This window comes from Peromyscus californicus, unplaced genomic scaffold (assembly GCF_007827085.1).
Source record: "Peromyscus californicus insignis strain IS unplaced genomic scaffold, ASM782708v3 Scaffold_1__1_contigs__length_55948999, whole genome shotgun sequence".
Classification (NCBI taxonomy): Eukaryota; Metazoa; Chordata; class Mammalia; order Rodentia; family Cricetidae; genus Peromyscus; species Peromyscus californicus.
This window is the reverse complement of record NW_026294492.1, coordinates 25,573,561-25,596,035: the sequence shown is the minus strand read 5'-3', so window position 1 is coordinate 25,596,035 and position 22,475 is coordinate 25,573,561. Positions and strand designations below refer to the sequence as shown.

Sequence of the window (22,475 nt, the reverse complement as noted above, 5' to 3'; positions counted from 1 at the left end):
CCACTGTTTTTCTACTGCCTCCAACCTTGATAGAGATGTATCTGAGAACTGACATGGTATGGAGAGTGGGTTGGTAGGAGCATTGACAATGCATGGCGGTTACAAATGGAGTTTCTCGGGAAGCTTTTGGTGTAACTGTCCTGTTCCCAGTTATCAGTTGATCAGATCCAAAATCTAACGAGTGTTTAGTAGATGAAGAAACTGAGCTTCAGACTGGGGGTGGGGGTGGGGGTGCTCAGTGGGTCAGGTGCTTACCTCCTAAGCATAAGGACCTGAGTTTGGATTGCCAGCATCTCCATCAAAGTTGGGCACAGTGGGGTGCAACTGTAACCCCAGCACTGGGAGATGGAGAGAGGCACATCCCAGAGGCTGGATGACCAGCCAGCCTAGCTGAACCTGTGAACTCCAGCTTCGGCGAGACACTGACCCTATTTCAAAATATAAGGTAGAGAGCAATAGAGAAAAACACCCAGTGTAATGTGTGACCCCTACATGTACATACATATGTGAGTGAGCCATCACATATATTATGCATATACATACAAAACACCACACACACACACACACACACACACACACACACACACACACACACACACACGAGGCGTGGGGGGGGGTGGTGGAGAATCTCTAGACCAGTGTTGGCAAACAATAACCCATTAGCCTCCAACAATTTACCCAGTATTCTACACTCTGTGACATTTTCTTAAAGGTCTCATTTTAAGTAGGTACCAAAATATTTATCTAACAACCTCAATTTTTTTTTTCTTGGACACTAAACCTAAAATATTTACTGAGCTTAAGCACAAATGTGTCAGCCCACACTTTAGGTGACAACTCACGCAAATTCAATTCTAAGCCAATGAATATGGTCGAGATCCAACTTATCACTCAAGGTACCTTTTATTGGTTGCCACAGAATAACCACTGTAGGGCGTTACATTGCCCAGTGACTGGGAAGGCTGATAAACATATTGAATCAAAATCTGAGAAGTGATGTCTATACAGCAGACAAAAATGGTGAGCTATGCCACTGAAATTCTGGGAAACCCCAGCAGAACACTGCTTCCTCCCCAGAGATCACCTCGCCAGCAACTTACTGGTTGGCCTCCCATCTGGTCTGTTTCAGCTGAAGAGTGCTACACTTGATGCCATCATACACACACTACACTAACCATTACCATCTCTACCTCCTTATTCTGACCAGTGTATTTGACCAAGTATCTGTCCTCTGGCCCTCACAGTACTGCTGTCTCTCCCTCAGATGAGCTTACCAAGCTACAGAAAACAGGACTCTACACTCTCCATTATCACTGTTTACAAGATACCAATTTTGACCCAATCAACTGTAACGAAGTACAATAGCTCACTTCCTTTTCCAGCCATATCTATATACCTTGGTGTGTGTGTGTATGTGTGTGTGTGTGTGTGTGTGTGTGTGTGTGTGTGTGTGTGTGTACCTAGCTGTATCTGCCAATCTGCTAACTTATCTATGTGTCTATGTATGTATCCGTCTATTTTAATCAACATCTTAGGTTTCCGTATAGATTTTTCAAACAAATGATGCGGCTCCCCACACCTTCCCTCCCTTGGGTCCTTCCTCGCCTAGCAATCTTCCTTCTGCTTCTATGATGCACGTATTCTAGTGTCTTCCTCACCCACCACAACCCCTCTTTTCAATGGAGAAGGCAACATGAGCATTTACCAACCTAAATGTTTCCATCAATCGTAGTGGCGTCCCCCAAAGTCATGGCGGTACTCTTGGGAAGGCACACGCCAATCCTGCGAGTTCATCCCAAGGCACAGCATGTCCTAGTGATCTCATCTCTCCTGTCCTTCTGAAGCCAGAATCGCCTGCTTCTCTCTCACCCTCCAGCCCGCAGCACGCCCTGGAGTTAATCTGTTTGGATTTGAACTCTTCTAAGAGGGTGAGGGTACTGAAGGCTCCGGCTTTTCCTGGATGTCCCCTGCTGCCTTCCCATCCTTTCAGTCCCACACTAGGTTCTCACTCTCCTCTGACCTGACACAGAGTGGGGATGTGAGGACGCAGATACTTTCGGGTCCAGAGTGGGGGTGTGAGGAGACACTTTCAGGTCCAGAGTGGGGGTGTAAGGAGACAGACACTTTCAGGTCCCACCCCCTACTGTTCCTTTCCCCACGTCAGTCTTCTTTCTATCCTTTTCACTTGGTGTTCCTATTTCAGTATCCTTCATGGCCCTGCAAAATGGCTTGTTTTCATAGCTTTCCAACTCGACCTCCAGTCTCAATATAGTGCTACCAGCAGTAAAAATAGCCACATTTCCCTTCCTGACTTGCAGATGTGACTAATGTTTCAGTCCTTCCTAAGCCTTTTTTTTTGCCCCCTGGAGGATTTGAGAAGAGCGCACCATTATTGAGGGCATGAGTTTCTACTTCACTATAGCCTTCACTAGCTCCCTAGTACACAGAAAATGCTTCATTTTCCAGAAGACAGCTCGGCAAGGTCTTAGAGTTTAAATTCTCACAGAGACAGAGATAGTAGGTAGACAGGGTGTGTGTGTGTGTGTGTGTGTGTGTGTGTGTATGTGTGTGTGTGTGTGTGTGTGTGTGTGTGTGTGTGTATGTGTGTGTGTCTGTGTGTCTGTGTGGAGAGAGAGAGAGAGAGAGAGAGAGAGAAATACATCTGAATAACAAGTCAACAGTAACCAACCAAGAGCATCATATCTCGTTTTCTTTCCAGTGACCATCAAGCCACCTTTTCCCGACTTTTCCATCTAGCTGAGAATTTCCTTTCTCTATCAATATGATCATAAGGTTTCAAAAATTCCCTTCTTATCACTTCCAAACTTTAGAGAGCTTTCAAAGGGTGTTTATCTATATGAGATCCCAAGACATAATAAGTACCTCCTTTTGTTCACTTTTAAAATCAGAATTAGAAAGACACTGCATGCTTGTAGGGGAGATTTCCAAAGAAGGAACACCCCTTGAAGAACTCAAAGGGTGTTAAGGGACATGGTGGTTACAGCGGTTCTTTTGTGACTAACAAGAAACTGTCTTGCCTGACAAGGAGATGATTCTAGTAGTTTCTATACCCTTCCCTAAGGTTCTGATTTACTTTTCTCATCCTCCCAATAAGCCACATCAAACTACCAGCCCCGGAAGAGCCCAGCCACCAGCCCCGGAAGAGAACTTTCTCAAAAGATGAATTGTAGACAAACAAATCTGCTATTGAATTTTCTATTGTGAAAAAGTAACTGTTGGGGCTAGTGAGATGGCTCAGCATCTAGAGGTCCTAAGTTCAATTCCCAGCAACCACATGGTGGCTCACAACCATCTATAATGGGATCTGATGCCCTCTTCTGGCATGCAGGTGTACATGAAGATGGAGTCGTCAGGTAAAAAATATATAAATGTTTTTAAAAAGTGTCAATCACCAGAGGGTCATAATAGAAAGTGGGAGGTGGGGGCAGCCCTAGAGCATCAAATCCACAGCAGATTCCAACTTCTAATGCGTCAAACAGTAGCAAAACTCTCCCTGGGCTATTTGCACTATTCCTGCTAGTAACACAGAGTCCTTCTCCACCTCACACCTGGCACACTCTCTGGTCAGTTATGGTGAAGGCAATCAGTCAACATGGACTAAAGCAGGAAGCTGCTGGCATGAGAGAGTGAAGTCTAGCTCTCGCCTCTGAATGGTCTGAGTCTCGCTCCAGCGCATTCTCCGCAGAGGCTGCCAGCAGACACTCTGTAGTACCTAAACCACAAATCATCACATTCCCTACCCTTCCAGCCAGCGTCTGTGTCCTTGAGCTCTGCACAGGGAGATACCAACCAAGCTGGCCCCAGATACAATAGTCCTTTACAAATCCCGGCAAGTCTTCCCCGGCCATCTGCGAGGTAGACTGAAGACTAGGTGGACCTTTCAGCATAAAAATAGTTAACCATGGGTGAACCTCTGAGAGTCGTGCAGGACAAATCGGCCGTTCACAGGGGATGGATCTTGGCCGCTTCACTAAAGAAAACATTTTATCAATACAAACATGTCAGACATGCAGCTGTACCTAAAATTAGAGGGAACACGTCTCCTAAAAGAAGAAATCCTGCAGAAACAGAATCTCAGGCAAGTCACTCCAGATTTATTTCCAAAGTCCCGGAAAAATGTCTTTCCTCTGAATAAGGAAACCATGCTAAAAAATCTGCTGTCTGGTTGTTTTAGGAACCGAAGTAGGTGTTTTAATGACTCTTGAATTTTATCTACTGTGACACATTACAGCCATCTAAACCAAAGAAAATGTTTCCAAACTCTGAGTCTCTAACAGGAAAATGGCTGTCTGAGCAGATACTCACCCTGAAAGGGTGTGGTGCCTTGATCCTGCCCGTATCTTAAAGAGAAAGCCCCTTCTGTGGACTGTTCTCCAGAGACCACCTTCGAGGCTGGGAAATACTTGGGCTTGAGCACGTACTCCTGGGTCTGGCCGTGGTGAATCATCACATTCTGGGAAGACAAGGGTGCCACTCTGGAAAGAAACAACGAGAGGGTGAGAAAATAAGCATGGGGTTTTAAAAGCCAACTAAGGAGAGAACAAGAATTAAACATTGGAAGGAACACCCCTTCACACAAGGCTCATCCAGGCTGCCATTCGTGGCACATAAGGACTGTTACAGGTGGAACCATCCAGTGTGAAAAGGACTCATCTGTTTAGTCAAAATGCGTAGTGAAGAATGGGTGATTGCAGGTGGGTTTTATCAAGACTTTAGACTTTGGGCTTCATGCAAAACATGGGGCATCCATTTCTCAGAAATGGGCAAAAACGTCGACTTGAGTAGGTACACGTAAAAATAAATAGGTATACATACAAATAAATAAGAACTCAACAAGCCCAGGAGGACAGTGCAAGAGACCATCTGTAAGTCATGGGAGCCACTGTGGGACAGTGGGACTTTCCATATTGCCTAATTCTAGTGGGTTAGCTCATCTGGCTCTGGGAGCCTCAGTTTCCCATTCTGTAGCAGAGAAGCTCTACCACACAAGGCCAAGAGAAAAGATTTCTGTGTACAAAAATCTGAACACACTAAAGCAGAAAAACAGAATAAAATAAGCTGGACATGGTGGTCATACATTAATACCAGCATTGGGAAGCAGAGATGGAGGCATCTGGAGTTTAAGGGAAACCTGGGCTATATGGTGAGACGCTACTTCAATATACATACATACATACATATATACATACATACATATATACAGGCATGATTCCTTCTGAAATATCTACATATATATTATTAAAATGCCTCAGGGAAATATTTAATTTTATGCTGCATCTCATGATTATATAAATATAGCTATATAAATTATATAAGATAACTCAGGTTAAGTGTTTTATAACTACCAGATCCTACATATAACAAGAATAATGAATCATGCACAAAGACCAATAACAAAAAATAGGAAAAAAAAGATACTGACTCTTTTTATTTATATTTCTTTAGTGTGCAATGTATGTTTGTTTCCGTGTGTTGTGTGTGTGTGTGTGTGTGTGTGTGTGTTAGGCAGCCAGTATCTTCTTCAATCTATCTCCACATAACTGAACCTGGACCTCACCAGTTTAGCTAGGCTGGCTAGTCAACACCCGGGATCCTCCTGTCTCTACCTTCCAAGTGCTGAGATTACTGGCCTGCGCTGCCACATTGGGCTCTGTACATCACTGCTGAGGATCAGACACGAGTCCTTACACTCACAAGGCAAGAACTCTCCTGCTTGAACCATCTCTCCATCACCTACACTCATTTTTGAGCATTATTCAACCGCTGCACACCACCACTAACAGCAAACCGCCTTTGAAGGGGTACCTGCTCGCCACTGTGGTCTGACTCCAAAGATGGGTCCCTAAAGGGACTTACCCAAACAGTAGGAGAAATAACATTCAGCATAAAAGACAAATCGTCATGTCACCAAATCTCCACCATTAGGGTCTTCATCAAAAACAGTCAAAGAATCTCACATATGCTCACTCAACTTCATTCTGGTTGGGGCTAAGGAAGGAGTCACGGAGTAGAACAAGAGCATTCCTGAGAGATTATGGACCAGAGGTGGCTGAAGTCAGGGTGCTGGCACCTTGTCACTCACCCCTTCCAACCCTGTGGTCTTGAAAGGCCTACACTTGTATCTGGATCTTCCCAGATGTGTATCACACAGGGCACACTCCCTTTGTCACGACTAATGACTGTATTAGCCAAAGCCGAAGGAGGATTAGCGCTGTAAACACTTCTATTTTGATGATGTAAGTGTTGTTTTGAACTTGAAGTATGCTCGGGGGTTGGAAACAGCTGGGCAAATCTGGTGGTTACAAGTCTATTCTGCCAGCCTCCTCCCCAACTTGGAAGCGACTCTCTCTCTAAGCGATTCTGTCACCCTGCACAAAGACACAGATGAGCTCCTATATGGAACAGCAGGACCCAGAATTCCAGGAGACCTAGGGAGCCACTGATCATTCCTGTCCTGGGCATCTCCAGAAAGGTAAGCCTGGGGGCAGGGGGAAGGGGGCTGACTTCCAGGGGAATGACTCTTGCCTCTTGCCTCAGAACCAGAAAAGCAATGCCGGCCAGAGGTGAGCTGCAGGTGCATGTGGACAGGGCTCCTTCCTCTCCGTGCAACAGGTGAGAATCAAAGAGAAGACAAGCCAGGCCAAATCTAGAACTTGATGACAGCCTTCGATGTTCCTCCATCCAACTACTTCAGAAAAAGAAAATTTTAATTTGTTTTTAATTATTCAGATTTCTTCTTTCCCTGTTTCCAGGATCGGGGGAGGCTTAGCTGGGAAAAGGGAAGAGCAGGCTGGTCACATCATTGTCACTGTAAATTTCAAGGGAGAAAGTGCAAATTTTTGAAAGGAAAAATTACAAAATCAAAACCATAGGGCTTCTGGTTCAAAATAAAAGGGGGGGGCATCTTGACCTCCTTTTCTTCATCCTTCTTCACAACTACAGGTAAAGGGAAAATTACAGATCCTAAAATACAGCCACCCTGGTAGGTTCAAATATTTAATACTCTGAAGGCCCCCCCCATTGTTTGTCCACTGAAGGATCTCCCTGTTTTATCCACACCACAAGATAATTCCTTAATCTGGTTCTCTAAAGGAATGAAACTACCCGAGGTAAATCCTAACATTTATTCTTCTTCTCAATAAAGTCCTCTCCTGCAGACATGAAGACGGGTACCTCATCTGCCAGTGAATGATCAGAGCATGATGCACGGGAGAAGGTAAACAATGGGAATCATTAGACTAGAAAATATGACTGATATTGGGGGGGGGGCGGTCAGGGATACTGAAGGACACGGTAGAGTAAAAAGAGGAGAGAACCATTCAAATATGATGTTGGGAGCATTGTCCTCCAAGAGGCATGGAGAGAAGGAAGAAAACAAACACCTCCCAAGGCTCAGGGCCGAGTGGGCCATCCCCAGACAAGTATTACAAATGAGCAATTGCAAAAGAGTACAAAATTATTAGAAGATCCCATGTTGCACCACCAACTCTGGTGATATAAAAGTCCAGGATTGGCTAGAGGAAGCTGAAAAACTCTGAAAGAGGAAGAATGGAAGCGGAGTCCCTCGTCTTTCCCAATCGAGGGTCATAAGGTAACACTGATGACCATGACTTTGACAGATGAGGCTGCAAGAAGAAAAAATCAAGGGTTTCTTCTGTGTTTGAGGCCACAGAGACAGGAAGCCAACACATACAAAATAGTAACTTTGGGAGGGGTAAGCACAATCTTCACTCACTGAGACATTCTTAGTTAGACAACGGTCACTGTCCCTTAGAAGGGTCCACGTGAAGATAACTGCCAGCAAGAGTTAAGGATGGGAGTGAAAGAGGCCCTTAAAAACTTGAAGCTGTAAAGAAAAGTTCCCTCGAAGAGCATTGCTCGTTCAAGGCCAAAGAGAAAAGTAGGAGCAAAGAGGTATACTGGGCAAAAGGGGCTAGGAGAAGGAGCCAGTTTATGGAGAAGACGGCTACCTTCGTTTCCAGACAGAAACACAAGGTAGATCTCTAGAAAGCAGTTGGGGAAGGCCTCCAAGTTGAGAAACAGGGATGTTCTAAAAAAGCCTGCGCCTTCAAAAAGCAAAACTGTTAAAAAAGAAAAAAAATTAAAAACTGAACCATCAAGAAGATGAGCCAGTAAAGATGCTCGAGGCCCCACCTAATGAACTGAGCTTGATGGTCAGGACTCATCTGAGGAAGGAGAGCCAACTACGGCAAGTTGTCCTTCAACCTCCAGACACATGGTATGGCATTCACGTGTGTACACATACTAAATAAATGGAAAAAGAATTTTAAAAAAAATTTATTTAAAAGCATGGAATCACATAGTCTTGGAAGATAGTCACTTTTAATTGTGGAAATATTCCGTGAGAATGGAGATTTATATTAAAAATTAATCTCTTTGCTTTGTTTGTTTGTTTGTTTGTTTGTTTCAGACAGGGTCTTTCTACATAGCCTTGCTTGTCCTGGAACTCACTACATAGAGCAGGCTGCCCTGGAACTCACAGAGATCCACCTATCTCTTTTCCCCAAGTGCTGCAATTAAAAGCATAGTTCATACAGATTACATACAACCAACATCCTTTCTTAAATGTCGGGTCATTGAGTAGAACATTTGGCAACTTATTTTGTAGACAAAATTTTTCACAATTAGGGCTTGTTTTTCTTTTTTTTTTTCTATCGAAAAACTGTTTCCATGCAATATATTTCAATCATATTCTTTTCCTTCCTAGATCCTTCCCACCTCTCTACCTATCCAGTGGCATATTCTTTCTCTTTCAAAAAAAAAAAGTTAAAACTCAAAATCAGAACAAAAAAGAAAATACCCAAGACAAAACAAAACAGCACAGAAAATGAAAAACCACGGAGTCTGCTTTATGTTGCCTGACTGCTTCTGGGTCTAAGACCATTTATGGGAATGTGGTTGATATACGCAGTGACACTCCATTGGAGAAAGCTGGTTTCCCCCTTTCCCACCAGCATCATTTGCAAACAGCTTCTTGGTTAGGGGTGGGGACTTTGTGTCCACTTCCCCTTTCAGTGCTGGGATTCTTGTCTGCTTTAGACCCGTATCCAGCACTTCAGACGCTGAGTGTGGCAGCACACACCCGTTCAGTCCAGCAACTGAGAGGTAGAAGCACAAAGCAAAGTTCAAGGTCAACCTCTGCTACATAATGAGTTTAAGGCCAGCCTTGGCTACTTGAGACCCAGTCACAAACAGGGGGATAAGCCACGTTCAGTTGGCAGAGTAACCTTTCTGCTCTCTGGCATACAGTTAAGGGTGGCTGACACCTTCATGTCCTCTGAAAGAGTACAAGACTCCTATTTAAGAAAACAGCTCCTCTCCTAGGGTCCGTGACCTATCTAGTCTCGGGTTCTCCCACCCGCCCACCCCCCACCTGCTGGACTTGCATGGATGTTTGAAAACACTTAGCTTCTGCAGTTCAGGGATTCTAACCCAAGGTCTCATCATGTATGCTATACAAGCGCTCTATCAACTGAGCCACATCCCCAGCCTCTTCGTTTCGTAGTGAACTTAAGAATCATTGTCCATGGAATTCAGAATAAATCAACTCATTAAGGTAGGTAGGTAGGTAGGTAGATAGATAGATAGATAGATAGATAGATAGATAGATGATAGATAGATAGATGAGAGAGATGATGATAGATATATAAGAGATAAATAGAAAGATAGGTAGATAGATAGAGATATATGAGAGATAGATGATAAATAGATAAATAGATAGATAGATAGATAGATAGATAGATAGATAGATAGATAGATAGAACATAGAATAGATAGGGAATTAGAAGAGAATTAAAAGCCAAACATTATAGGTCTAGAAATGATGAACAGGAAAGGATTCCAAAAAGGAAAGGAGGAAAATTTATTTACAAATTGCTGCAGAGCAGCGGGATACACAGAATTAGGAAAGGCCATTGAGTTTGGTAGCAGGTCACTGGCCACACAGACAGTACACCAGAAGTACCAGAAGGAGGTCAGAAGGAACGAGGGGCATTCCAGTAGGAAAGAAGAGGAGAAGAAGGGAGAAGGAGATGGGGGGGGTGGCAGGTCATGGCCGGCTGCTCAGAGATCTGCATCTATGGAAACCCCTGTGTCTCTGTAAACATGGGGCAAACAATTGCCCAGAACCACTCTTCTCAGAAGAAAGGATTAGTCACACACTGTTTACACTGCCGCCTTCCTAGTGGCAATTTTTGGTGCACGGATTAACTAAGCTTTTCCATATTTCTAACTAAATCCATTCTTTGACCTGTGAGAGGGTGGGAGGATCTGGCAAAAGACGCGGCACTTTCCACTTCAGACAAGGGCCCTGGACCTCACACAAGGGAACCCCCAGCCAGCCATAAAATGTTTCCCACAGAAGGTCTGTCTGACACCATCTGACCCTTTCGCCTATGGTGAGCTTCCCGGAGTTTGGAACTAGCCGTGAAAAAAGGCAGAAGAGGGATAAGTGATGGAGGAGTGAGCTCAAGGGACTAGTGTCTGGCTATAGAATTCAAGTCGTCATGGAGGTCCTGCGGCCTTCAAGTTTCTGACGAGCGTGGGTGACGGCCACCCCAGGAGAAGCGAAGACATTAGAGCAAAGAGAAGATGTCAGCAGTGGCTTAAAGGACGTGCTTTCCCGGGAGTACTCACAGGAACATCAGAGGCAACACAAACCACCGGGGAGATGCCACCTGGCTTGACACATAAACACATGCATGGAAAGTGAGACAGGATCTGTGGTCTGTGACCACATTCAGACAGAATCACCTACTGGACCCAAATATATCAGAGGCCAGAGGCTGCTGCTGAGGAGACTACAGGACAGGCTGAAACATGCTGATTGTAACAGAACAAGCAAGAAATGAAGTATTCCAGAAAAACAAAACACAAAACAAAACCCAAAAAACAAAATCACTGTGCAAGTAAAATGGACCAAAGAAACACAGAGAAAGCAGAAGGCTGGTGACCACACCAACAACATAAACGCAGGAAGCATCCAGCAAAAATTCTTAAAAGGGACTTCACCTGAGATAAGAGACAAATTAGAAAATAAAAGGAAAACAAAAACAAACAAACAAAAACCCTGCCTCTGGCTCCTGAGTGCTAGAATTAAAGATGTGTACCACCATACCTGTGTTTGGTGGTGGTTGTTGTTTAAGCTATGGAGAGGGCACTTTAAGAAGCAGGTGGAGACAGGTGAAATGGTTCAGTGGGTAAAGGTTCAGTGGGTAAAGGTACTTGGCACCAGACCTGACCACCTGAGTTCGATACCCCCTGGACCCATATGGTTGAAGGAAAGAACCAATTCCTGCAAGATGTTCTCTGACCTCCACACACACTCCATGGCATATGCAAACACACCACACACACACACACACACACACACACACACACACACGCACACGCACACGCACACGCACACTCATAATAAGTAAATATGTAATTTTTGAAAGAATCCAGGGACTATGACCTTGTAACAGATTGTGCAGACATCACGTTGTATCGCTTCCTTTTCTGTAAGTGCTTGAAAACTACAAATGGTCTGAACAAGCCTGTGAAAAGTCAGACGCTGCCAGGCAAAGACAGAAAGCAAGACCAAACCATATCCTACCTGCAAAAGAGCCATGAAAAACACTGAGACAAGCTGGGTGACCAGGAAAGGGTGAGAAAGGGTGTGACATGTCATGGAAATACAAGAGATGGCGTGTCCGTGCTCATCACAGAGGAGATGATTACAGAGCTGAGATTCTTACCAAGGACCAATAGGCTTGACCCATAAGGTAAAAGGTTAATTCATCAAGACAACACAGCAACCAAGCCTGCTGGGCACTGAGGGACAGGACATCAAAAGACAAGTCAGAAAAGCCATTTTTTAAAAATGTCTAAAAGCTGCAATTCTAACATATGAGCACGTAGACAATCCAGAAGGGTAAAGACGACTCCAGCAGCAGCATCCACCAGCTTCCCCACGTCAACACTTACACAACACTGTACCAATTTAGAGAGGAATATACTTCGTTTGCCAGCATATACACAGCATATTGGCCAAGACAGACAATACTCTAAGACATACGTTTTAATAAATTTTAAAAGATTTGAGTCACACAAAATATCTTGTTCTGGCTATCATGGAATAATCCAGAAATAGATAGTAAAAAGCCCTGTGAAATACCCAAATAATTGGACACTAAGTATCATAGTATATACAGCTGTGCTGTGTAGTTTTATGTCAACTTGACACAAGTGAGACTCATCGAAGCTGAAAGAAAATGCCTCAATAAGATCCGGCTATAGGGCACCTTCTTAACTGGTGATTGATGGGGGAGGACCCAGCCCACTGTGGGTGATGCCATTTGTGGGCTGGTGGTTCTGGGTTCTATAAGAAAGCAGACTGAGCAAGCCATGAGAAGCTAGCCAGTAAGCAGCACCCCTCCATGGCCTCTGCATCAGCTCCTGCCTCCAGGTTCCAGCCCTGTTTGAGTGCCTGTCCTGACTCCCTTCAACAATGGACTAAGATGTGAAAGTGTAAGCAAATAAACCCTTTCCTCCCCAACTTGCTTTTGGTGATGGTGTTTCAGCACGGCAATAGTAACTCTAACTAAGACAACAATGAACCACAGGAGGTAAACGAATCACTGTGGGAATTATTAACCGAATTAAAATGGAAAAACAGCATGTTAAGACCATGGAATGCTACCAAATCAATTATCAAAATATAAATTCACAGTGCTGACTACCTACTTAGGGAAAGAAGAAAGGTCTCATCTACCGGTGTCTGTCTGTTGCCGTGTAACTATAGAAAGTGAAAGCAAAACCCAAATCCAGCAAAAGAAAAAAATAACAAGACAAAAACAATTCAGAAAAACTAATGGAACCAGAGGCAATCTCTAACTGGACTGATAGCAAAATCATGAAGATAAGAGAAGTGGTAGTGTTGGCGACCATTAGGATCAAAGGTCTAATGAACCAATTAAAAGACAGACTATGAGTTCAAAATGGAAAACCATAAGCATAAAAAGAATACAATAGGTTTCTTTCTTTTCCTAACACATTTACATCTATCCATTCATTTGAAAAAAAATAGTAACTCTGGAAGGTTTTTTAATTAATTTTTTTATTTTATTTTATGTGCATTGGTGTTTTGCCATGGGTATCAGGTTCCCTGGAACTGGAATTACAAACAGTTGTGAATTATATTTAAATTGGTCAATGAAAGGAAAGACTCACTTATTCTCTGCCCTTCTGTGATGGTGGATTTTGTGTGTCAACTCAAAGAGGGTTTGAGAGTAACGGTATCATTGAAATTGGTGTGTTCTGAATAAGAGCACCCTTCATACATGTGGCGGGGCTCACCCAAAGGGATGAAGGCCCACATGGTTAGGAAAGAACAAACCAACCCATGACCTCCCTGAACAAGAGAGAATGCAGCAAATTGCCATTGGGCTTTCTCTGTGCAATCTGTAGCTTTGGGTCCCCACTTGCTGATCATGTGACTGAAATTTCTGTTCCAGCTGGGTCACCAGGTCAACCCACACTCCATATATAGACTTACTAGCCTCTGGAGTCACCAGCCAATGCCTGGTTTAAAAAAAAAAAGTCTATTTTAATACAAATGCTTGCTCATTACAATGGAATTACTGCCCAACACTCTCCTTACGCTCAAATTATTAGTTGAGATGCATTCCATTTGCCTAAACAATGAGCATCCTAGAGGAGCAACACAGCCCACTACCAAATGTCCACTGTTGGGATTCCCTTCCAGATCACAGGCTGTCTGTGGACTAGGGCTCACTAGGCGGATCCTGCTGGGCGTCCATCGCTCAGGAGATCAAAATCCAAATGTACAGCTTCTGCTTTCATGTACAGTGTATTCCTTTCATGACATCAAAACATAAAAAAAAATCACAAGTGCAACCATTTCACGTCGGGAACTGTCTATATACAAGCACTCTACCAGCTTCCTTGAGGAGCCCTACGAATGAGCCCCTCTATAAAATGTAACTATTAGCCGGGCGGTGGTGGCGCACGCCTTTAATCCCAGCACTCGGGAGGCAGAGCCAGGCGGATCTCTGTGAGTTCGAGGCCAGCCTGGGCTACCAAGTGAGTTCCAGGAAAAGGCGCAAAGCTACACAGAGAAACCCTGTCTCGAAAAACCAAAAAAAAAAAAAAAAAAAAAAAAAAAAAAAAAAAAAAAAAATGTAACTATTAACCAATAGTCATAGAAGGAGAGCTTCCATTTGCAAGAAAAATCAAGCTATAGGAAGGTGATCATGAGGTGGAGGATCAGGAGGGAGGGGAAGAAGTGGGTGGGAGGGAGGGAGGATGAAGGAGTGAGGAGGAGAAGAGAAGCTTGGTATGGAAGGTAAGTAGATGACGGCAATGGCAATACAACCACCAAAGCATCATTTGCCACCTAAAGAGATCCAGGGCGCCATTATCTGTACCACTCACGTCACAGTAACATAGCCCAGACACTGTGTGCTCTTAACAGAAGAATTCACGCCACTTAGGAAGCGGTCCAGCTGAAACACAAGTCTGAACCTAACTGGGGCTTTAGTCAGCATCCTATTTACAGGCAATTCCAGGGACAGATTACAGGTTGAAATCATAGGAATTTTATGTCAATTAGAAACAGTTTTGAAAGAACAGGAGTCAGCTTTGAATTTCCCAGCTCCTCCTTAGACATGCTGTGGTGGTTTAACCCTCAAATGCTCATATATTTAAATGCTTAGTTACTAGGGAATGGTACTCTCTCATAGGATTAGAAGGCTTTGGAGGTGTGGCCTCATTGGACTAGGTATGGCCCGATTGGAGGAAGTGTGTCACTATGGGTGGACTTTGAGGTTTCAAAAGCCCATGACAGACCTCATCTACTGTTCCAGCACCGTGTCTACCTGCATGCCACCTTGCTATAATAATGACACTGGACTGACCCTCTGAAACGGTAAGCAAGCCCCCGATTAAATTAAATGCTTTCTTTTATGAGTCGCCTTGGTCACAGCGTCTCTTCACAGCAATAGAGCAGTGACTAAGACATTGCTTATCCCACCATCTTGAGTTGTGTGGCTGATCTGAAGTGGATACTTCACAGGAGGCAGACTCTTACTTCTCTGCCCCCATCCTTCGGTACATCTGGGAGACACAGTATGAGGCTTGTTCATCAGCCAATTCCAAATATGTAAGTGTTCTCTTTCCACTGTTTATACCGATTCTCAAGAGCCAGCTCTATACCTTCAATCTCTTCTAACCCTCACCCTAAAGCATTATTTTTTTTATTTGTAACCTTTCCTAGAACTACATGGTGAGACTTTTATCTCTAACGGCTCTGTGACATTTTATATTTTTAGTGACGCTCACTTCACATCCTGCGTGACAGAGAGAACCCACCACTGCACCTGCCTGGGAAGCCTTCCCAGCTCCATATCTGCTCTTCCCCAGCCTCACCACTGCAGCTATTGCTCCCACAGAAATGTGCAGTCACCATTCCATTGCTCTGGCCAGGAGAGCAGGAAGACCCGCGCACACACTGGTATTTCGGAGGCCAACTCTCTACTTTTCCTCTCCCTCCCTGTAAACTGGAAGAACAAGAACACACAGGAGAAAGGCGCTCTTCAAAACAATGTTCCTTTTCCTAGCTGCATCTCCCTACATGGAGCCCTGCTGGTGCAGACACCCAAAGAGTCAAGTGTGAATACCTGAGTTCACCTACAAAACACCCACTTCCGATCCCTGAATCAGTACACAGGTCAAGATGGAGGCAGGTCAAAGAGACCTAAGTGGGATCTGTGAAACTCAATGGCAATGTCTGCCTCTGCTCCTAGGTGTAACAGCCTGGGCTCCACAACACCAAATCTTTCTAAGTCTCCATGTCACATCTTCACTTCTAAAGTGGGGAGCTTTGACAAGACTGCCAGAGTTCCCCCGTACATCAAGAACTTTAAAGCCATTTTCCAGTCACCCTAAGAGAACACATCTTAGGGGAATAGATACATGTAACCATCTTCTCAGAATAAGACAAGAACCCCTCTGCCTTTATTTTCCTAAGTTCAGGCTAAATAAAATGAATGAAAGAAGAAAGGGGGAAATTCTTCCAATATTTTTAAGATGAACGCAATAAAGTCTATTTTCCCCAAATGGCCTTGTTTTTTCTATTACAATTGCTGTTAAAGTAGGCCACCTAGGTAATAAATATTGAAAGCATTGAACCAAATTCAAACATCTGTTCCAATTCTCTTGCAGGGTTTCATCCAGCTCACAGAAAATACCCACTGCTATACAGGACCTGCAAGACCAGGCCACACTTTTCCTAACCTTAGTGTATCTGGGAAGAGTTCATGTGTGTGGCAGGGGTTAGGGAGGGGAGGCACATTGAAATAATGTCTAGAATTAGCTGAGTACAAAACTTTTTGGGAAGCAGGATGTAATCAAGGAAATCCCCCTGCATCAGATCTTTGTGCAGTAACCACTATGCTTCCAATTTAAGCCCCAGTGTGGTTTGTACACACACACACACACACACACACACACACACACACACACACACACACACATTTTACTTCCTCACCTTCAGTTACAAGTTGTCAAATGTGGCCTAAAAAGGTTATATTCAAAAAAATTCATAAACAACTTAAGAGCTCTAAAGGTGTCTGTTACAGTGTGTTGAGGTAGCTTCTATGATGGTTAACCTTTGCTGATAATCATTCAAACTGTATCCCTTCAAACCATAAGCCAAAATCAACCCTTCCTTCCTTCCTTTCTTCCTTCCTTCCTTCAGTTGCTTTGGTCAAGTACTTTTGCCACAACGAAAAAGCTAATATAATTATTCTATCTTAATTGCTTTTAACCTCTTACTGTGCTTAATTTATAAAGTAAATTTTATCATAGGAATGTACCTATAGGACAAACTAATATACATAAGGTTCAATACTATGCACTACTTAGGCACCAACTAGGGATCTTGTACCATATCCCCTCAAGCAAGTGGAGCCTGTTATATAGAGAAAGCAGGAAAATGCTGAGAGTGTGGGCCAGTAGCTGAAAGCTTACCTCAACTGCAGAGAGAAAAAAATTAACATATTATTAAGATCAAATGTTTGTGACTTCAAGTGGAATCAGGTGAGCTAGATAGAAATCAAACTGGGACCAGCCAGATGACTCAGCAGGTGTGGCCATCGGTTCCCAAGCCTGACAACAGGAGTTTGAGCCCCCAGGACCCTCAAAGTGGAAGGAGAAAACCAATTTCTACAAGTTGTCCTCTGACCTCCTCTACACATGTACCATAGAATACGTGCATGTACAAGGACACACACACACACGTGTGCACATAATAAAAATTTTTTAATTAAAAAAATGGTAGGCATGGTGGTGCACAGCAGAAGCAGAGACAAGAGGATCTCTGTGAGTTGAAGACTAGCCTGGTCTACATACGCAGTGAGTTCTAGGCCTATCAAGACTGGAATAATGAGACCCTATCTTTTTTAAATGAATTTTAAAGATTCCTATGCTTTTTTATAAAGCATAGTATTCTAGTTGTCTGAAATTATGTGTTTCAGAAATACACAGATATTGAGAACAAAATTATTATTCCAGGGCATTCTGCTTGATGGTCACTACAGTGGTCATCAGATGAAGAGCTAAACCCAGAGGGAACAATAGTCACGACTGGAATCTAAGAAGAAAACACTATGATGAGACTATTTATGATGAATCATCTCACTGTGGTTTCCTTTCGCCTTGCTTGGGACTTGCTGAGCTTCTTTGGTCTGTAAAATTAGACTCTGCACCTTGTCTGGGCAACTGTTGGCCATCACATCACCAGGCTTCCCTGCCACTTTCTCTTCTCGCTTCTGAGACCACAATTACATACACATCATTACAAAGTATATATCCCCCAGCATGGGGGGATTGACTTTTCTCTTTAAACTTTTATAATAACTTTTCTCTTTGGTTGCTATATTAAGTAATCTAAAGTTCATGTCTCCCTTGTTTTTTTCCTGTGTTTTCTTTTATATTTTCTGTTTTTCTATTAAAATTCTCCACCTACTGGTTTAGAAAGACCATACTTTAAGTCCTTGGTCCTATTTATAACACCTGCCATTACATGCTGACTTCAGCATATCCTTCATCTTAGGGCTGTTTCTACAAACTGATGTATCTCTTGACAAGGGATCGGTTTCTTTTTCTTCTCATGGCTGTTCTGCATACCCTTTTGAAGGATATAGTTCTGCTGGACCACGCAATCACGTGGCTGGACTTCGACTATGAAGTGTTACTATGTCGTGTATCTAATCAGCTCTTTCAGCTGTTGACCTGTGATTTCTCACTTGGAACTTCAGAATGCCCCAGGGACCTACAAAGAATTTGGACAGAGTTTATACACAGACATTTGGGGTCTCTTTCTCTACAAGCTTGAATCCCTTTCACTTCCTGGTTCTGGTCTTTCTAATGTCTTCATGTCGTTGATTTGATATTTTCTCCACATTTTATGTTATCTATAATATATCCATCAAATAATAAGAAACTCCCATTTGTATTTTGAAGCATATTTCACTCAAGATCAGTATCAGTTTGCATAATTACAGTTTTATTTTAAAGAAGTGTGGAATGGAAACATTCCTTGTTAATTTTTAAGTAACTAGGTTACCTAAGGAGTAGTTTTGAGTTTCATAGCAACTTTTTCCCTATACTAGAACAAAAATATATGGTATAAACTTGGAAATGTTTCCACCTTCTTAAGCATGTTTACATTTGTTAATGGAAATATTTAAGTGAGGGGAAAATATGTTCTCTTTAAAGGAATGGGTGAATGTATTTGTTTTTCACTTAGAAGATGGCATTACCTCACACATTAACTCAGAAATTCATGGAGTTCATAACCTCACGAAAGCAGTCTGTTTGCCAGTGTCAAAAGGACGGGATCATATGTCTGGTAGCAAGGGAATCTGTGAGCTCTAACTCAGTAAGGAATAAAGCAATATCACCTTGTGATGCTCACTTAGAATGGACTGGAACCCAATTACAGGAAATGGGCTCATGTAATTCCCCCAGACTTAATATGTAATTCATGGAATAATGGCCCGGTCTTCTACAGTCCTTCAGTGAGGCCAGTCATAAGCTCAATGACAAAAAGCCATGTTCAGGTAGCTAACAGGAACTTAGGCTAACACAGGGTCCAGTCACTTCATTCTACAGATGAGGACACAGAGGACGAGAGAAGTAACGTAGCTTACCAATAAAATATGAAATTGTCGACAACGACAAGAATGGTTCCAGAGTCCTCACCTTCCACTAGCCCCCCTAGATCCAGAAGTGCTTCAGAAAATTACGTTTTTTAGTTTTCTTAAAATGTATCTGAGACAGTCTTAAGGGAAGAAAGAGGCTCAAATAAACAACAACAAACTCTTACATCCTTATTCTCTCAAGGTCTGGGAATGACTAACATTAACTTAACTCTATTGCATCATTAACAAAAAGATGGGGGGCTTGTTTCAAAAGTGTTGTTTTGTAGGATGATTAACAAAATTATTGTAGATGGCTTCCAGATGTGAGGAACGAGGGCCGTTCTGTTGCTCTAGGAGAAGCCATAAACATCAGTGCCCAGCTACCTCCTATCAGAACCCATTTGCTTTGTAAACAGCCTCCTTCATATCTTGCAGGTTCAGGTTCCGCTCACGTGGGATCCAGGAGGTGCTAAGTTCAGGGTACCCGTTGTTCTGTTGACAGGTTGAAAAGAACAATTTAAACACTGCTGACTCTCTCCGAGATGTACTGCTATCGTGAGACTTTGCAGAATTGCCAACCTAAGTCCCATGAGGCCAGCAGCCGCAGCATCACGGCTTCAGCTCCCCCCCCCCCCCCCCCCCCCCCCCCCCCCCCCCCCCGCATGGAGATCAAGCGGCCTGCTTCTAAGCTGTACAATCATGATTTTTTTTCCCTGAAATAAATAACTGCATTTTTAAACCAAAGAAACAAAAGCAACATCTGCTCACATGGGGTGTGTGTGTGTGTGTGTGTGTGTGTGTGTGTGTGTGTGTGTGTGTGTTCTTATTAATAGGTTCTTATTAAAAATGAAAGGAAGGAAACACCTTAGAAGTGCTCACATTGGGAAATGCAGAGACCATGAAGGGAAAACATAGAAAATGTTTTGAGCAGGCATAGCCTAGCTGCCAACAAGGGGAAGGAAGGGGGTGGCCAAGAAAATGTTACAAAAGTATTCTGTTCTAACTACATTTTTCCCCCAACTGTTTCCACCCAGCTAGTAAACAAAGTCTCATCAGAGTCCTTGAGCAACCAGCTATCTCCTGAAAGAGGACCCGGAGGAGAACATGGGAGGGGTGGGGAGCCAGGAGCTTTTGCATTTGACCATCTTAACGGCTGTAAATCAAATATTTGATTTTGCTCACGTAGTTCCCTCTGAAAACACACATCCATGAAACAAAGACTTGATTCAAATGCACCAGAAACTGGTTAGAATGTCATGAACAGAACGCTAGTTTGTTGAAAGGTATGTTCCACTTGAGAAAAGCCTATAGAGTGAGCATGGGCGCCATGTGTCTTCCAACATGCTGCCTCCCACGGGGAGTGGCCTCTGCCTCTCACCCTAAAGTAGCCTACCTCTCACCCGGCCCAGGAATGAAATTTATGGGGCCCTGAAGCCTCCTCCCAGAGAAAAAGGGGAAGTGGCCCCTCCAGTGGGAGGCATTGGAACAATAAAGAATAAAATGTAGGGCTGAAGGCGTGAGCCAGTGGTTAGGGTGAGCTCAGCATAATTTGAAGACCTGGGGTCAACCTTCAACACCGAAAACGAAAGAAAAAAGAAAGAAAAGACACTAGCAGCAACACTTCCATGTTAACTGGGAGGGCAGAGGAGAAAGATGATGAAGAGTGTGGGAACCAGCAGACTCGAGGAAAAATGTGAACTTCGGGGATGATTGCCATGTGCAATTCTAAGGCCGATGGGGAAGGATCAGGCTGGCCTCGGGTTTTTCTGTGGGATGCGGAGCTCCTCAAGTGCTTTCCCAATGGCCTTTATTTCAAATAAGACTGAAAAATAATTACCCAACATTCCTGCTGATATGAAAATGTCACCTGAAATACACCCTCTCGCTAACACTTCCTCCAGGCAGGAGGCAGGGGATCTTGCCCACTTTATTTGATACAATTGAATACAAATGAAGGTATAGGGTAAAAGTTGATAAGGCAGGGAGGAAAGAAGAATCTGAACGCCCCCCCCCCCCCCATATGGAGTGGTCAAAACCTTTTCATTGGCATCAACACCAATCTAAACCTTCCTCATTTACTTCAAACCCCGGCTGGGAAGTTTGTAAGTTTTACAGTTTCTAATGTAAGACTATCTTAATGCCTTTTCGTATTTAAAATTTTCTTTTTCATGAAATGCTATAGTGTAGCTATTGATTGTCAACTTGACTAGATTAAGAATCATCTAGGACTGGGCTGGGTTTGGTGATGCACGCCTTTAGTCCCTGCACTGTGGAGGCAGAGGCAGGTGGGTATCTATAATTTCAAGGCCAGTCTGGTCTACATAGCAAGTGCCAGGATAGCCAGGGCTACATAGCCTGGAGAAGAAAGAGAGATGTGAGTGGCCTCTGCCACATGTTCCCACTGCCATATATTCTATTTAATCAATAAAATCATCAGGCTATGGACTAAAACCTCTGAAACTGAGGGCCAAAACAAATATTTCTACCCTCAAGCAAACAGCTCTGTCAGAGAAGCAAGTCTAAATAAAACATGCAGCCCATCGAAGATGGCTAAAACCCAATAAAGAGCATATCTGTTAGATATGGGGTAATGGGGGTTTAGAGAGGATTAAGGTCCTCTGCATCCCTTGAAATTGTGTAATGAGCTGTCTGTGTTAATATGTGTGATGTGTGTGTTTAGCACATTCTCACAGAGGTTCCATACTTTAAAAAATATGGCAAGGAACTCTAGAATCAGATTACCTATCCCTTCAAGCTTCTCGCACTTTAGATGGAAAGCTGGAAACACCAAGAAGGTCACACAGTCCACACAGCACCCCAGAAGTGCCCACACAGAGCCAGCACCGGTGCTGGGAGCTGCGTACAGGGAGCATCCCTTCCTCCCAGGGCACAGGACAGCCCCATTGGGAGACTATTCGTCCGAAAGAGCCACAGAAAGTGAAAGTTAAACAGCACCAGGGAATGTTCCGAAAGTGTTCCTGGACCGGCTCGGGAAAACAGATTGTGAAACTCCGCTACAAACTGGGAAATCCAGACCCGTGGGGACACACGCAGCGCAGAGGTCCTGAAAACAAAAGCCTTCCTTCTGGCCACAGCCAAGCATCAACGACCCGAGGATTCCTGCCACTGTCCCGGAGTTCCTTACAAACTGCATCAGACTGAGGGAAAGCAATGCTCTGCTTCCTCTCGGGCGTGCTCATGAGGAGCACCTACTCTTCCCACTCACAC

General features: G+C 43.6%; 1 protein-coding gene across 5 annotated transcripts in view; it reads right to left on the bottom strand.

The window, feature by feature from the left end:
• Positions 1-22,475, bottom strand: part of Ltbp1 (latent transforming growth factor beta binding protein 1) — a 396,032-nt gene that overhangs the window by 243,370 nt on the left and 130,187 nt on the right. For all 5 annotated transcript variants that reach the window (XM_052746278.1, XM_052746279.1, XM_052746281.1 and 2 more), the window contains one exon: positions 4,327-4,496. In XM_052746278.1, the coding sequence (XP_052602238.1) occupies positions 4,327-4,496 (170 nt within the window). The remainder of the gene's footprint in view (positions 1-4,326; positions 4,497-22,475) is intronic.